At 36.8% G+C, this 18,043-nt stretch overlaps 1 protein-coding gene across 8 annotated transcripts in view; it reads right to left on the bottom strand.

Annotated features, from left to right (window-relative positions):
* Positions 1–17,891, bottom strand: part of LOC127843820 (phenylalanine--tRNA ligase alpha subunit-like) — a 33,694-nt gene extending 15,803 nt beyond the window's left edge. For all 8 annotated transcript variants that reach the window (XM_052373663.1, XM_052373660.1, XM_052373661.1 and 5 more), the window contains exons 1-10: positions 17,724–17,891; positions 17,427–17,564; positions 12,388–12,489; positions 11,339–11,457; positions 10,912–11,004; positions 10,419–10,547; positions 8,952–9,067; positions 8,003–8,087; positions 7,373–7,472; positions 945–1,113 (exon numbers count right to left, since the gene is read on the bottom strand). In XM_052373663.1, the coding sequence (XP_052229623.1) occupies positions 945–1,113; positions 7,373–7,472; positions 8,003–8,087; positions 8,952–9,067; positions 10,419–10,547; positions 10,912–11,004; positions 11,339–11,457; positions 12,388–12,489; positions 17,427–17,564; positions 17,724–17,861 (1,189 nt within the window). In that variant the 5' untranslated portion in view covers positions 17,862–17,891. The remainder of the gene's footprint in view (positions 1–944; positions 1,114–7,372; positions 7,473–8,002; positions 8,088–8,951; positions 9,068–10,418; positions 10,548–10,911; positions 11,005–11,338; positions 11,458–12,387; positions 12,490–17,426; positions 17,565–17,723) is intronic.
* Between the last annotated feature and the right edge of the window lie 152 nt (positions 17,892–18,043).

The raw sequence follows: 18,043 nt of genomic DNA, 5'->3' as shown, positions 1-18,043 counted from the left end.
ATATGAAAGCGATTGGTAAAGTATTGAAGGCGCTATGAGAAACGGTAGCAAAAGTGTGACAGAAGGAAGGAAGGAAGGAAGGAAGGAAGGAAGGAAGGAAGGAAGGAAGGAAGGAAGGAAGGAAGGAAGGAAGGAAGGAAGGAAGGAAGGAAGGAAGGAAGGAAGGAAGGAAGGAACTACAAACTGGCAACTATATGCTCCACTGAAAATATTTTCGGGGAGCATAAAAAAAATGGGAGGAGAGGGGGGGGGGGGGGTCGGCATAACAAGTTATACAACTAAAGGAAGATTTCATTCAAATCAGTAGATAAAAATTAAGAACATTGGGATTGTGTCTAATGAGGTTGGTACACATGGTATGTCCATGTGTTTTCAGCTATAGAACTGTGTCAATTTTCTCTTGGATCACATTGACACTTTCATAATCTGTCTGATTAATGTGTACAGGATTTGAATTAATTACACAGTTATTCATACATGAGGTATTGGAATTTCTTTTTTCAACTTTTTATAGTAACAAACAGTTTGGATAATGATATCATTTTCTGGTCAGGTGACATTGGATGGGTTATTTGGCAAACAATAGTTTAGTTCGTCCAATCAATATGCATTTGTCTATGTTCTTTTACAAATGGTGCATACAGATATTTAAAACCATGCTATTTGTAGACTGAGAGCAAAGTCAAGCATTAATTCTGATTAACCCCTGCAATGGCAATAGAGTATATACAAGTTTATTTTAGACGATTCCTAACTCATATGCAAACCAATAGATCAGCAATTTTATCTTATGTTTATACTTTGTAATAACATTAAACATTAAGTTTAAACTGTTTTATAAAGACCAAAAGGTAGCATTTGTGACCCAATAGAATGGAAGCTTGTTCTTCAAAAAAAAAATTAAAGAGTGCTAACTTCTTGTGAACAGACAGATCTCTACAAACCCAGTTTCATGAAGAAGGCATTGATAGTGCCTATAAGATCCCCAAGGGTGAGGCCATAGTCAGCCACAACACCCTCTATCTGGTGGAACTCCGCGAGGTGGGTGTCGTCAAGGTTCTCATTCCTGAACACACGGTCAATAGAAAAATACTTCACTGGCTTGAACGGTTTCTGAAATGTTAAAAAAGTTTTTTTTTTATTAATTGGAATTAAGGTTGTTTGTTCTTAAGACTTAAGACAATGTTGAGTGAGGTTATCAATTTATACAGTTCTTTGTCTATGCAATAATCAGCTTTTATCATCTTCTCTAGGAATTTAAACGTACAGATATATGACTCAATATACATTGAACAATTTTACGAGTAAATATAACAAAAACATGCAACTGCTAAGCATATCATCAGAACATAAAAAAATTGCAATGAGTTGTGATACACAATTTACTCTGTGGAAATAATAACAAATTGTGTTTCTGGAAAAGACCCATTATATAAGCTCCTACTACCTTAAATCTAAAAGTACTGTCAGAAAGTAAGAGACGATGACTCTAAATGTTGTAAATGACTAAATGTGACAAATGTACTAAAGAAAAACTAGAGCTTTGTCACAGACGTGACGAATACCCCCACATGCCGCATTGACACATAATATTTTGCATGTTGTCACCATGCTCAATTTTTAAAACGCACTAAGTGACCCCTTGACCTAGTTTTTGACCCAGAAAGGCCCATGTTCTAACTTGGCCTTAAGATCATCTCCATAAAACTTCTGACCAAGTTTGGTGAAGATCAAATGTAAACTACTTGAATTAAAGAGCGGACACTATGCTGAATGTCAAAAAACGCACTAAGTGACCCCGTGACCGAGTTTTAGGCCCGGAATGGCCCATGTTCAAACTTGTCCTAGAGATCATTTAGATAAAACTTGTGACCAAGTTTGGTGATGATTAGATGAAAACTACTTGAAATAAAGAGCGGACAACATGGTGAGGTTTACAAAGCACTAAGATACCCCATGACCTAGTTTTTGACCCGGCATGACCCATATTCAAAATTGACCTAGACATCATCTAGATACAACTTCTGACCAAGTTTGGTGAAGATTGGATGAAAACTACTTGAATTAGAGAGCGGACAACATTGTGATGTTTAAAAACACTAAGTGACCCCGTGACCTTGTTTTTGACCCGGCATGACCATATTCAAACTTGCCCTAGACATTATCAAGATACAACTTCTGACCAATTTTGGTGAAGATTGTATAAAAACTACTTGAAATAGAGAGCGGACAACATGGTGAGGTTTAAAACACACTAAAAGACCCCGTGACCTAGTTTTTGACCTGGCATGGCCCATGTTAGAACTTGACCTACACATCATCTAGTTACAACTTCTGACCAAGTGTGGTGAATATCGGATTTAAACTACATGAAATAGAGAGCGGACACCATGCTCAATGTGTAAAACGTACTATGTGACCCTATGACCTAGTTTTTGATCTGGCATGGCCCATGTTCAAACACGGCCTTCAGATCATCTAGATAAAACTTCTGACCAAGTTTGGTGAAGATCGGATGAATACTACTTGAATAAGAGAGAGGACACCATGCTGAATGTTAAAAAACGCACTAAGTGACCCCATGACCTAGTTTTTGACCCGGCAAGGCCCATGTTCGAACTTGGCCTTAAGATCATCTAGATACAACTACTAACCAAGTTTGGTGAAGATCGGATTAAAACTACTTGAATTAGAGAGCGGACAACATGCTGAATGTTTAAAACGCACTTAGTGACCCCTTGACCTAGTTTTTGACCCGGCAAGGCTCATGTTTGAACTTGGCCTAGACATCATGTAGATACAACTTCTGACCAAGTTTGTTGAAGATCGGATGAAAACTACTTTAATTAGAGAGCGGACATTTAATACAGAACGACCGACCGACCGCCAAGTTCACTCCTATATACACCCCTAAACTTCGTTTGTGGGTGTATAATAAAATACTTTGAGATTAAGAATGTTTAAATAAATACAGATTTTCTGACTTTCCATAAATGATGCCAAAAAGTGAGAAAAAAAGAGAGAAAACACATCAACAAGAGTGGGAATAAGCATGATTCACATCATCTCATGTTTCTAAAACTTGAAACAACTAGAGCTTTGTCACAGACGTGACGTATACCCCCACATGCTGCATTGACACAGACTATTTTGCATGCTGTCCTCACAAAAGAAGCTTATTTACAGCGATTTTTAAGAATTATTATGCCATAATCATTTAGGGCCATTTTTGACCTTTGAACTCAAAGTGTGACCTTGGAGATATCAATGTAATTCTTTTGCGCGACACACCGTCCAACGATGGTGAACAAATGTGCCAAATAATTTTAAAATCTCACGATGAACGACATAGTTATGGCTCGGACAAGCTCATTTATGGCCATTTTCGACCTTTGAATTCAAAGTGTGACCTTGACCTTTGAGATATCGACGCAATTCTTTCGCGCGACATACCGTCCAAGGATGGTGAACAAATGTGCCAAATGATTTTAAAAATCTCACAATGAACGACATAGTTATGGCCCAGACAAGCTCATTTATGGCCAATTTGGACCTTTGAACTCCAAGTGTGACCCTGAACTTGAAGATATTGACGTAATTCTTTGGCGCAAGACACCGTTCAATGACTGTGAACAAATGTGCCAAATGATTTTAAAATCGGATTATCTCACAATGAACGACATAGTTATGGCCCGGAAAAGCTCATTTATGGCCATTTTTGACCTTTGAACTCAAAGTGTGACCTTGACCTTGGAGATGTTGATGTAATTCTTTCGTGCAACACACCGTCAAATTTTGGTGAACAAATGTGCCAAATGATTTTAAATCTCACAATGAACAACATAGTTATGGCCCGGACATGCTCATTTATGGCCATTTTTGACCTTTGAACTCAAAGTGTGACCTTGACCTTGGAGATATCGACTAATTCTTTCGCACGTCACACCGTCCAATGATGGTGAACAAATGTGCAAAATGATTTAAACAAGGGCTGTTTGTAAAACATGCATGCCCCCCTATATGGGCTATAAGTTGTAGTAGCAGCCATTGTGTGAATACGTTTTTTGTCGGTGGTGGTGGTGGTGGTGGTGGTGGTGGTGGTACTGGTGGTGGTGCTGGTGGTGGTGCTGGTGGTGGTGGTGGTGATGGTGGTGGTGGTAGTAGCAGAAGAAATAATAGTAGTAGTAGTAGTAGTAGTAGTAGTAGTAGTAGTAGTAGTAGTAGTAGTAGTAGTAGTAGTAGAAGTAGCAGTAGAAGTAGTAGTAGAAGTAGTAGTAGTAGTAGTAGTAGTAGTAGTAGTAGTAGTAGTAGTAGTAGTAGTAGTAGTAGTAGTAGAGTAGTAGTAGAAGTAGAAGTAGTAGTAGTAGTAGTAGTAGTAGTAGTATGCATTACAAAAATGCAGTTAGCCTTACATTTGGTAAAAATTTAATATATAACAAGGGAGGCAAATGCTGTAACAAAAACTTATTGCATTTGTTTCCCCTGTATATAAGAAAGATATAATAGTGTATTACCTCCCCTGTCCTGCTTATATTTATATTAATCAACAAAATTAAACATTAACACAATATTTAATATACAAAATATACAAAAAATCTCATATTCTGATAATATTTTTACTGATCCACTGTATTTTACTTAAAGGATGACGTTTCATTGGACTGATAATTATAGATTTAGGATTACAGACCAGTTGCTTCAGTAATATTGTTCAGAGTGTGCCCTGTTGGCCGTGTATGCATTCTTGAGTTATCATTCAAAAACCATTTTACTATTTTGAGTCACCATGACCTTGACCTTTGACCTAGTGACCTCAAAATCAATAGGGGTCATCTGCGAGTAATGATCAATGTACCTATGAAGTTTCATGATCCTAGGCCCAAGCGTTCTTGAGTTATCGTCTGACAACCACCTGGTGGACGGACCGACCGACCGATTGTCCGACCGACAGACCGACATGAGCAAAGCAATATACACCCTCTTCTTCGAAGGGGGGCATAAAAATCTCACAATGAACAACATAGTTATGGCCCAGACAAGCTCATTTATGGCCATTTTTGACCTTTGAACTCAAAGTGTGACCTTGACCTTTGAGATATCGACGCAATTCTTTCGCGCGACATACCGTCCAAGGATGGTGAACAAATGTGCCAAATGATTTTTAAAATCTCACAATGAACGACATAGTTATGGCCCAGACAAGCTCATTTATGGCCAATTTGGACCTTTGAACTCCAAGTGTGACCCTGAACTTGAAGATATTGACGTAATTCTTTGGCGCAAGACACCGTTCAATGACTGTGAACAAATGTGCCAAATGATTTTAAAATCGGATTATCTCACAATGAACGACATAGTTATGGCCCGGAAAAGCTCATTTATGGCCATTTTTGACCTTTGAACTCAAAGTGTGACCTTGACCTTGGAGATGTTGATGTAATTCTTTCGTGCAACACACCGTCAAATTTTGGTGAACAAATGTGCCAAATGATTTTAAATCTCACAATGAACAACATAGTTATGGCCCGGACATGCTCATTTATGGCCATTTTTGACCTTTGAACTCAAAGTGTGACCTTGACCTTGGAGATATCGACTAATTCTTTCGCACGTCACACCGTCCAATGATGGTGAACAAATGTGCAAAATGATTTAAACAAGGGCTGTTTGTAAAACATGCATGCCCCCCTATATGGGCTATAAGTTGTAGTAGCAGCCATTGTGCGAATACGTTTTTTGTCGGTGGTGGTGGTGGTGGTGGTGGTGGTGGTGGTACTGGTGGTGGTGCTGGTGGTGGTGCTGGTGGTGGTGGTGGTGATGGTGGTGGTGGTAGTAGCAGAAGAAATAATAGTAGTAGTAGTAGTAGTAGTAGTAGTAGTAGTAGTAGTAGTAGTAGTAGTAGTAGAAGTAGCAGTAGAAGTAGTAGTAGAAGTAGTAGTAGTAGTAGTAGTAGTAGTAGTAGTAGTAGTAGTAGTAGTAGTAGTAGTAGTAGTAGTAGTAGTAGAGTAGTAGTAGAAGTAGAAGTAGTAGTAGTAGTAGTAGTAGTAGTAGTATGCATTACAAAAATGCAGTTAGCCTTACATTTGGTAAAATTTTAATATATTACAAGGGAGGCAAATGCTGTAACAAAAACTTATTGCATTTGTTTCCCCTGTATATAAGAAAGATATAATAGTGTATTACCTCCCCTGTCCTGCTTATATTTATATTAATCAACAAAATTAAACATTAACACAATATTTAATATACAAAATATACAAAAAATCTCATATTCTGATAATATTTTTACTGATCCACTGTATTTTACTTAAAGGATGACGTTTCATTGGACTGATAATTATAGATTTAGGATTACAGACCAGTTGCTTCAGTAATATTGTTCAGAGTGTGCCCTGTTGGCCGCGTATGCATTCTTGAGTTATCATTCAAAAACCATTTTACTATTTTGAGTCACCATGACCTTGACCTTTGACCTAGTGACCTCAAAATCAATAGGGGTCATCTGCGAGTAATGATCAATGTACCTATGAAGTTTCATGATCCTAGGCCCAAGCGTTCTTGAGTTATCGTCTGACAACCACCTGGTGGACGGACCGACCGACCGATTGTCCGACCGACAGACCGACATGAGCAAAGCAATATACACCCTTTTCTTCGAAGGGGGGCATAAAAATCTCACAATGAACAACCTAGTTATGGCCCAGACAAGCTCATTTATGGCCATTTTTGACCTTTGAACTCAAAGTGTGACCTTGACTTTTGAGATATCAACGTAATTCTTTCGCGCGACACACCGTCCAACGATGGTGAACAAATGTGCCAAATGATTTCAAAATCTCACAATGAACAACAAAGATATGGCCCGGACAAGCATTTTACCTTTGAACTCCAAGTGTGACCTTGACCTTGGAGATATTGACGTAATTCTTTCGCGTGACACACCGTCACATGATTGTGAACAAATGTACCAAGTCATTTTAAAATCTAACTATAAATGACATAGTTATGGTCCGGACAAACTTTCGGTTAAAAACGCACTAAGTGACCCTGTGACCTAGTTTTTGACCCTGCATGACCCATATTCAAACTTGACCTAGACATCATCTAGATACAACTTCTGACCGAGTTTGGCGAAGATCTGATGAAATTTTCGGGGCAGAAAGACCGACCGACAAAGTGACTCCTTTATAGCCCCCATTACCAGTACTGGGGGTATAAAAACACACAATTGAGATAACAAATGACTCACACATTTTTAGATATTAAGTTGTGTATTCCCTTATTCGCGCTTGTGTTAATAAACGAGGAAAAAAATCATGCAAATATAACACTTTAATAAAACTATTTATATATTATTAACTGAACAGGTTACCTGTTGAGCAGCCTTGTATAGCATTCTAGCTGTGACAGCAGTTGTATGTGTTCGCAACAGGTTCTTCTTTGCTTCATCTAATGACCAGTCATAGCCATAGCTTGAAAAACAAACTGATAATGTGATAAATTACATGTACATTATAGTCATATCGAACAATAATTGAAATTACAAAACAAAGTATGTTTATCAAATAAAGTTTTTCTTTTAAAGTTTTTTAAAGTTCATTAACTATTTTCAGATATCAAAATAGGTAAGCAATATTTTTATTTTAATTATGATCATTTACAAATACAGACACTGCATATACCATTGATTCAATAAAATGTTTAACAACAAAAACCAAAATCAAATCGACTTTTAGAAGATACTTCATTTTATCAACAGTACTTTTGCCGTGCACAAGTTGGTCTTGATGCTATATGTGACAAGTCTAGCTCCAGATCAGTGTGTGACTTTGCACTGTCTCAGTAAGAGCTATACTGCCAACTAATGAGAACATGAAACCTTGCCTTACTTTATATTGCACATGTGACCACACTACATGATTACACAAGCTGTTATGGACATAGTCTATCCACATTGTTTCATGACATGGCTTAAATAAGAGAGCAGTTTGTTTTTGCTTACCCCTGTGAACCGTATCCTCCTTTTGAGTGAACCTGTCTGACTTTCTCTAGATACTCCATAGGGAACTCATGTGCATTAGCAGGGTCTGCAGACAGAAATTGTCAGCTCAGTTAAACATAATAGTATTATATTTGTTGAATTTAGCGCCCTGAAAATTTATAGGTGCACATAATTCATCAACAATTAATGCACACGTTAATTATTGTTTTGTTAAGGTCGGAAACATTATCATTATCAATATTTTGACTGTTGTAAAAAAAAAACTTAATTTTTCAAGCACTTTTCCCCAAAACCCCTTAATTTCTTGTGTTGATGTTTAATTATCAAGAGCTCCCCCATATGCCAGATATCATAATGTATAGTTCCCCCATATGCCAGATATCATAATGTATAGCCAGTTGATTGAAACTAGAGTTCTCCTCGAGACATATAAAAGTTATAGATCTATTCCTAATAGTTTACATGTATACGGATAATAATAAAGTCAATGAGGGTGGAAGATGGATTAGAAATGTGTCACACGATGTCCTTTACTACAAATATTTGAACAAAGACACAAACACTCTATACTCTACAGTGGACACAAAGAACAATAAATCACCCAAAACTGGGTGCAGCCAAAATTGATTTCTTTACAAAATACAAATTGAGGTCACTATAAATTCAGCCAATTAGTTAAAGTGGAGTTACACGGGCATATACAAATGGGGTGTTAATACAAATTGAGGGCTATATATTATAGGGAGCCCAGGATTCCACTAAGTCATAGCCTCTTGTATTACAATGAACTCTCATATCCTCTAAACAAAAAATGTAGACAGAACAATGGGAAAATCTGCAATAAAAAAGTAAGGTATCAGTAAATATTTTAGGAAAGTTTGAAAATGCGAAGTATATTGTCTTTAATGTACATTTATAATGAGGGTTTAATCTTGTGAGAGTTCCCTACCTGAAATGAAGAAAGTGTCGTGTGCGTCTCTCGCAGGATGCTGCTGGGGCTGAAACAGTGAGTCGAAATTCCAGAAACTGCTCTCTATGAAGTTATTGGTTGGCATCTCAGTGAACCTGTAACCAGAAATAATGAGTACATCATGTACTGGTATTATAAATATTGGACAACTTCAGTCATCAGTGTTTTCTTTTGGTCCAATTTGTGACCACAACCTGATCCCATTTCATATCTTATAAAAGTATACATTTTTCCAAAATAACTGCTTAAATTTCCAATTGGAATGTTTTCTTTTTATTAACTCTTTCAGTGCGGGAACCGAATTTTGAAGGCCTTTGCAAACAGTTTGGATCCAGATGAGACGCCACAGAACGTGGCGTCTCATGTGGATCCAAACTGTTTGCTATTCTGATAGTATTCTTTGAAAAAAAATCAAAAAAAATGCTATGCTAATTTAAGAAATTCAGCAGACTACATTTTAGCAGACGACAAATTTCCCAGCAGGCAAAGGGTTAAATAAATCAAACCGTGCAGTTCCTCTCCCTATCCAGCTCAACAAGTTGCACATCAGCAAATATAACATTGGAAACATTTTTATTCTCAATTGCATATTTTTCACTCTAATACAATGATTGTCTAACCATTTTGATTGGGTTAAGAACATTTTTGAAACCCACATATTAAAATCTTAAAACCTGAGCATGCTTGATTCAAAATTCACCAGTGTATTCATTACAGGCTTAGGTTTATAATGTCATAGCAGCTTATGGATGAACAGTTTACATGACATACTTTTCACTGTGACAATATCTTTCATCAAATCTGTTATCAAATGTTATGAATTGTGTTGCTAAAATTGTCAATTAAGCATAAACAACTAAACAGCTGCATAAGCCAGTTAACATATTATTCTACATAGTTTCATTGCTATATAAAGCCTCCGTGATATACCAAATATACTTTTTAGCTGAAATATGTAAATGTCACAAAAATCAATTTGTTGTAAAAATAACAAGAACATGCAAACACCAGGCACAATATTTAATCACCATGATATCTTTTATGCAACACACCGTCAAATTTTGGTGAACAAATGTGCCAAATGATTTAAAAAATCTCACAATGAACAACATAGTTATGGCCCGGACAAGCTCATTTATGGCCATTTTCGACCTTTGAATTCAAAGTGTGACCTTGACCTTTGAGATATCGACGTAATTCTTTCGCGCGACACACCGTCCAACAATGGTGAACAAATGTGCCAAATGATTTAAAAAATCTCACAATGAACGACATAGTTATGGCCCGAATTCAAATATACTTTTTAGCTGAAATATGTAAATGTCACAAAAATCAATTTGTTGTCAAAATAACAAGAACATGCAAACACCAGGCACAATATTTAATCACCATGATATCTTTTATGGCAAAATTTTATTGATATTTCAAGTGACTCAAAACGTTTACCCCATTTCCAAGAATATTTGTCTATACTCTGCCCTCACTTTGAGCAGTGGGTGTAAATGTCCACAAGGGGGCATAACTCCAAGAGAGTTGAAGTTATATTCCTTGAACGATTTCTCCTTCCAAGTTCCTCTGTAACCAATAGTAAGAATGGTTTGAAAAGCTATACATAAAATGAACAATTAAAAAAACACACAAGTCAGCATTCATCACTTACCAATACACTATCTGATACATGTATATGTCTTCATATACATAAATTCTGTATAAAAAAAGACCTAAAATATGCAGTTATATTGTAACACCTGTCATTCGTTTGTTACCATAATAAATGCTGATGCAACTCACAATTCGTTTTATTCAATTAATAAAGTTAATAGTCCTTAACATGTAAGTTAGATACATTGTAATGTTTTACATGCAAATACTACACGAACATTTAAACTTTATGAACTATTTTAACAGTTTGAGATGTTGAAAATATTCTTGCTCATACTTTGAAATCATTTCTGGTGTTAACTCTACTTCTTGTTTTGATACTGAGCTTGAAAAATTGGAACCCTTTGATATCACATAGCTTGTAAATTTCCTGAAAATATAAATAGTCCATTTACAATACCATGCATAATTGAAGACTATATTAAAGAAAATGACATTAAAAAACACAACATAATTCAAAATGATATTATTATAAAAATATTTAAAATAGTTTTTCATGTAAGAAACCATATATCACAGAATCTGCCAAAACAAGAAAGCACATTTATTTAATGTAATAAATAGTAACCTAGGTATATTAGTAGAACATATCTCTTAATCTAACAACTCAACATCCTAACATTTTCTGCTTGTAAAAGCCCCATTTCTCCTAAAGAAGCAACAAAAAAGCCCCATTTCTCCTAAAGAAGCAACAAGCCACATACACTTCTTGCACCAGTTTTCTCTTCTTGAAGTCATTGGTGTCTTTCTCAGAAATACCATCGAGCCTGAGGTCCCTGATCAGCTGAAGACACTCCTGCACCTTGTCTGTTATACTATCAACCTGGAGATTCAACACAAAAGGGAACCACGTCTGAGCTTGATTATCATGGGCCCCATTTACATGATCAGGCAACTAACTAAAACTGACTAAAATAGCCTTTGTGCATTTAACATATTCCAGTTAAAAGAAATAGGTATGAACAGCATTAAAGAAACTCCGTGAAAACTATAGCTTAAGGCTTCTTCTTCTCTAATCAGCAATTTTGCAGTACATTATTTGCCAATTATTACCGATAATTAACTGTTTTCTTCAACCGGCATATTACTTTGTATAATTAGATGATACATTGCATGTGAATAAGTATGTTCAGTCTTTTGAAACAACTTTCATATTATAAGACTATCTAGCACAAAAAATAAATTAAAAAAACAGGATCAAATAATTTGCTAAAACTGCTTTCATTTATTGCCTTTTAACTGTGATTGTTGGAGTTTTATAACAAACTCATATAAGTTATTTGTCATTTACATGCCCATTGGTCATTATTTAATAAGCTACACTATAAGGTTTTTAATTAGGTCATTTAGTTTAAACCTGTTTTATTTAGCTTTATTGCATATGATGCTTTATGCATATAGAATCACTTTCAAATGCGTTTCCTTGTTTGAACCAGTATTTAGTGTCTTTGGTGGAGAATGCCTCCACAGTTGGGATTGAACCCATGACCTCCCAGCAGCTAGGCCGACACCATATCCACTATTGAACCCATGACCTCCCAGCAGCTAGGCCGACACCATATCCATTATTGAACCCATGACCTCCCAGCAGCTAGGCCGACACCATATCCACTATTGAACCCATGACCTCCCAGCAGCTAGGCCGACACCATATCCACTATGCCACCCTTAAATTAAGGGATTTGTCACTACAAGGGACACTATTTAATATTTCAAAATACATATTTTAATTCAGAAGGATAAACATTTCTACCTTTTTAAGTATTTTAGGTCCTCCTTCTGCTGACTTGTCCATTGTTATCCAGCCTGCTTGCATCGCCTTGCTGAAGCCAATCTTTGCATAAGGCCCAGTTTCCTGTAAGGAAAGTGTTCCATTATACAATTTAAATACTTACCCATGTTGGGGGGGGGGGGTGGTAAATCTGTTTTGTTTGGCTTGTCTTAAGGCTCGATTTACTGAATAATTGCTATGTATATGTTATAATAAATCATTTTCATACAACAGTCAAGTTGGCAAATATAAGGTTTTGTAAGTTCGGTTGGAATTTTTCTCAGCTTTTGAATTCTTAATGTAATTTTAAGCATATCACCATGCAGTCAGTAACATACTCCCACTTTTTCTGAGCAAGCTTCAATCTCCCTAAACTGTTTACCAGTTCTAAATGCAAAAACACTGCAAACCGCCATTACTTGAATAAGAGTAAGTTAAGAAACAAGAGGGCCTGAAAGGCCCAAAGTTGCTCACCTGAGATAACAAGATATTATTGGGACAAATCTTCTGTCAAATCTTCTGTCCAAGTTTCATATAGATCGGAAAATAAATGTGGCCTCTAGAGTGTTAACAAGGTTTTAATATAGCCATATAAGGAAAAATGCCCCGCCCCCTGGCAGCCATGTTTTTCAACCAACCGGCATCATTTTTGAACTCGTCTAAGATATTATTGGGATGAATCTTCTGACCAAGTTTCATGAAGATCGGACAGTAAATGTGGCCTCTAGAGTGTCAACAAGATTTTACAATAGCCATATAAGGAAAATTCCCCGCCCAAAGGAAGCCATGTTTTTCAAGCAAACATAATTATTTTCAAACTCATCCAAGATATCATTGAGACCAATCTTCTGACCAAATTTCATGAAGATTGGACAATAAATGTGGCCTCTAGAGTGTTAACAAGGTTTTACTATAGCCATATATAGCCATATAAGGAAAAATACCCCGCCCCTGGTGGCCATGTTTTTAAAGCAACCCAAACCATTTTCGAACTCATCTAAGATATCATTGGGACAAATCTTCTGACCAAGTTTCATGATGATCGGATAATAAGTGTGACCTCTAGAGTGATAACAAGGTTTTACTATAGCCATATAAGGAAAAATGCCCCGCCCCCTGGCTGCCATGTTTTTCAACCAACCGGCATCATTTTCGAACTCGTCCAAGATATTATAGGGTGAATCTTCTGACCATGTTTCATGAAGATCAGACCATAAATGTGGCCTCAAGAGTGTTAACAAGATTTTACTATATCCTTATATAGCCATATAAGAAAACATGCCCCGCCTCTTGGTGGCTATGTTTTTCAAGCAAACGTAACCATTTTCGAACTCATCCAAGATATTATGGAGACCAACATTCTGACCAAATTTCATCAAGATTGGACAATAAATGTGGCCTCTAGAGAGTTAACAAGGTTTTACTATAGCCATATAAGGAAAAATGCCCCGCCCCCTGGCTGCCATGTTTTTCAACCAACCGGCATCATTTTCGAACTCGTCCAAGATATTATAGGGTAAATCTTCTGACCATGTTTCATGAAGATCAGACTATAAATGTGGCCTCTAGAGTGTTAACAAGATTTTAATATAGCCATATATAGCCATATAAGGAAAAATGCCCCACCCCTTGGCAGCCATGTTTTTCAAGCAAACGTAACCATTTTCGAACTCATCCAAGATATCATTGAGACCAATCTTCTGACCAAATTTCATGAAGATTGGACAATAAATGTGGCCTCTAGAGAATTAACAAGGCAAATGTTGACGCTGCACAACGCAGAACGGACGACTGACAAAAGGCGATCACAAAAGCTCACCGTGAGCACGTTGTGCTCAGGTGAGCTAAAAACAAATAATTGCATTAACGGTCTCCACTTAATGTATGCTGACACCAGACAGTCTAGCGTTCTACCAACTGAACATCAAATAATTAAAAGAACAATAACAATCATAAGTAAATAAACATAATGAATGTGATCATATGGAATGTTTATTTTGTTATCCCCACGCTTTTTGAAAAGCGTGGGGATATTGTGGTTATCTCCGCCGTCTGTCCGCCTGTCTGTCTGTCTATCCGTCCGTCCTGGCCACTATCTCCTCCTACACTATAAGCACTAGAACCTTGAAACTTACACACATGATAGCTATGAGCATATGTGCGACCCTGCACTATTTGGAATTTTGATCTGACCCCTGTGTCAAAAGTTTTGGGGGTTGGGGTGGGGCCGGGTCAGAGATTTTCACTCATTTTTTTAGGTTATTTTACATTAGCTTCTTCATTTCTACACCAATTTACTTCAAATTGATACTGAACCTCTCTTATGACAATACGGTCAATCTCAACTATGCATGGCCCCATTACCAACCCTGGGGCGCCCCGCCCACATAGACCAAACCCACCCAAAATTGCCTTTTACTATAATTTCTTCATTTCTACACCGATTCACTTCAAATTGATACTGAACCTATCTTATGACAATATTGTCAATCTCAACTATGCATGGCCCCATTACAAGCCCTGGGGGGCCCCGCCAACATAGGCCACACCCACCTAAAATTGCCTTTTACTATAACTTCTTCATTTCTACACGATTCACTTCTAATTGATACTGAACTTCTCTTATGACAATACGGTCAATCTCAACTATGCCTGGCCCCATAACCAACCCTGGGGCGCCTCGCCCACATAGGCCACACCCACCCAAAATTGCTTTTTACTATAATTTCTTCATTTCTACACTGATTCACTTCTAATTGATACTGAACTTCTCTTAAGACAATACAGTCAATCTCAACTATGCATGGCCCCATAACCAACCCTGGGGCGCCCCGCCCACATAGGCCACACCCATCCAAAATTGCCTTTTATTATAACTTCTTCATTTCTACACCGATTCACTTCTAATTGATACTGAACTTCTCTTATGACAATACGGTCAATCTCAACTATGCATGGCCCCATTACCAACCCTGGGGCGCCCCTGGGTCAAACATTCGGTGTGGGGATACGCGTCAGCCTCTGCCGCGCCATTTCTAGTTTCAATTATATTTTTAAGAAAAGAAAGAAAAACGTAAAAAAATATAACAATTTAAACAACAATCAGCGCAAATTAAAAGTAAACAAGGGACAAAATTGTCACAAAACCAGGTTTTCATTGTGAAAAAAAATCTGATAAAGGGAGACAACTCAAACTGAACTTTTTAAATGAACAAACAAAATTAACCCCCTTTGTAAGTTTGTTTTAAAATAAATATATTTTTAGTCGTGGCGACCTTGACATTGGAGATATTGACGTGATTCTTTCGTGCGACACACCGTCCCATGATGGTGAACAAATGTGCCAAATGATTTTAAAATCTCATAATGAATGACAAAGTTATAGCCCAGACAAGCTCATTTATGGCTATTTTTTACCTTTGAACTCAAAGTGTGACCTTGGAGATATTGACGTAATTTTTTCGCGCGACACACCGTCTAATGATGGTTAACAAATGTGCCAACTGATTTTAAAATCTCACAATGAACGACAAAGTTATGGCTCGGACAAGCTTGTTCCGCCCGCCCGCCCGCCAGCCCGCCCGCCAGCCAGCCAGCCCGCCCGCATTCGCCAATCTAATAACCAGTTTTTTCCTTCGGAAAACCTGGTGAAAAATAAATTGGTCTTCTTTAATAAAAATTAGGGTCATCAAAATTGTAGTTGCACTAATTCAACTCTCAGCTTTATAACCCAAAGGGTTGCTGAGAGTTGCAATGCGCCGTCTTTTGTCCAAAGGTGCACAATATCACCACTGCAAAGGCTAAGGAACACTGATACTGCAAAAACTTATCAACGTTTACTTGTAAAAAGCACAAACTCATGCAAATGGTACCATTAAAGCAAGAAATAATTTGTTTTTATTTTCTTTGTTATTCTTTTCTTCGCTCTATCCACCATATAACTGTTGTATTGATTCCGACAAAAAGTGTCGCTATCAGTTAGGTCGCAGTTCACCAATCTTTTGCACATCCTAATATATGATTAGCCTCAGTTGATAACCATGTTGAACACTTGTCAAATATTTACACTGTTCGAAACTTCAAAATGAAAATGTCAGCAAGAATAGTGTGTTGAAATATCGTTGTGTTTTTTAGGTTGCATGCAAAGGATAACTTCAGTAGGCTGCCATTCAGGTAAATTTAAAGTTTTTGTGAAGTTTGTTCATGGATTTCCTTACTTGGTAACAAATGATATCTGTTTTGTGATGAGTATGGTTGTTACTGGTCGAGTCGTGGGTTCTGTTTGATTCGTGGGTATAGAAATCGCGCGAAATATCACGATAGATCGTCCGCACATGATGCAGTTCGTTACGGAAAATGTTTTGACACGGTCACCATTTTTTTCCGATCAAAAATGTGTCAAAAACAAGTAAATAGTGTAATTCATCATAACTTGATAGGTTCTTATGAAGTATTTCCTCATTTATGTATTGTTCATATAGTGTTTCAAAGTAACACAAAATTGTTTATTTATGAGTATTTACCATGCTACATCGTCTGTTGACATTTTTTCACAAGAAATTAACCTGTCCTGCAAGGTCAGTTTAAAGGCTATTTATAGTATGCAAATCTTGAAATTCTGGCAGCCAATCAGAACCCACGAATCAACCGGAAGCTTATTTTCATGATGGTAGTTTGACACTATCAACACAGTCGATTATTTTGATGTTTAAAGACGATAAACATTTGGAAAAAAGCAACAAATCTTAAAGAAGCAAGGTTAATAATTATTTTCATTATGATTCATGGTCATATATTTATAAAATATTTGTGATGTAACAACTTTATGAAAAAAAAACCAGACTATAGCATACGAAATCTGTTTGCAAACCTTTGATAGTGTTTATGAAGAGGCGCATATGTAATCCCAGAGCCGCCATAGCAAAAATTATCAAAGGCTCTGGAACTATGTTTATTTGGACTAACTGAAATTGGTACCTCAAGTATAACCATATAACATATTATACAAAACATAAATATACCATGAGCTCGTTTTGTGCAATTCCCTGCTCTGGTACAGCCTTGAACACTCTGGCCTCATGACTTCCATGTTCAACAACTTCTTTACCTTCGTCTGTCAGCTCCAAACTCTTGTTCACCTTCTGTTCTGCATTTATAACCTATTTAAACATATATGAATATAAAATGATAGATTCTTAAGTTAATAAACAATCAAATGCATGATGCAATCACTTTGACAAGTTAGTAAACACAGATCATGGTGAGCCACTACGTTTTTGACATATGTGCGACAAAATCCTTAAAACATGACAAATTACCTCGCCAAGGGACTGAATACTTTTGATTGCACCAACAACTTTTTGATGATCAACATTTAAATGGTTGGCAAGGTCCACCGAATCAACAGAATCTGCTTTTTCTAAATATTGCAACACAGACTCAACTACATCCGCCATCTTGAAAATGTGTCATGAGTTTCTGCTTGATGAATGTGCCGGTATATTTGTAAACAAAAAAATAATTATAATAATTCTGAACTTCCATGGACAATACTATGTAATTTTATATACGTTTATATATATTAATGACTTTGTTTTTATTTATCTTTAATTTTTGTTTTTCTTTTTTAAACCGGAAG

This window comes from Dreissena polymorpha, chromosome 9 (genome assembly GCF_020536995.1).
Source record: "Dreissena polymorpha isolate Duluth1 chromosome 9, UMN_Dpol_1.0, whole genome shotgun sequence".
Lineage (NCBI taxonomy): Eukaryota > Metazoa > Mollusca > Bivalvia > Myida > Dreissenidae > Dreissena > Dreissena polymorpha.
Note: the sequence above shows the minus strand (reverse complement) of the source record. Positions and strands in the feature narration are given on the sequence as shown.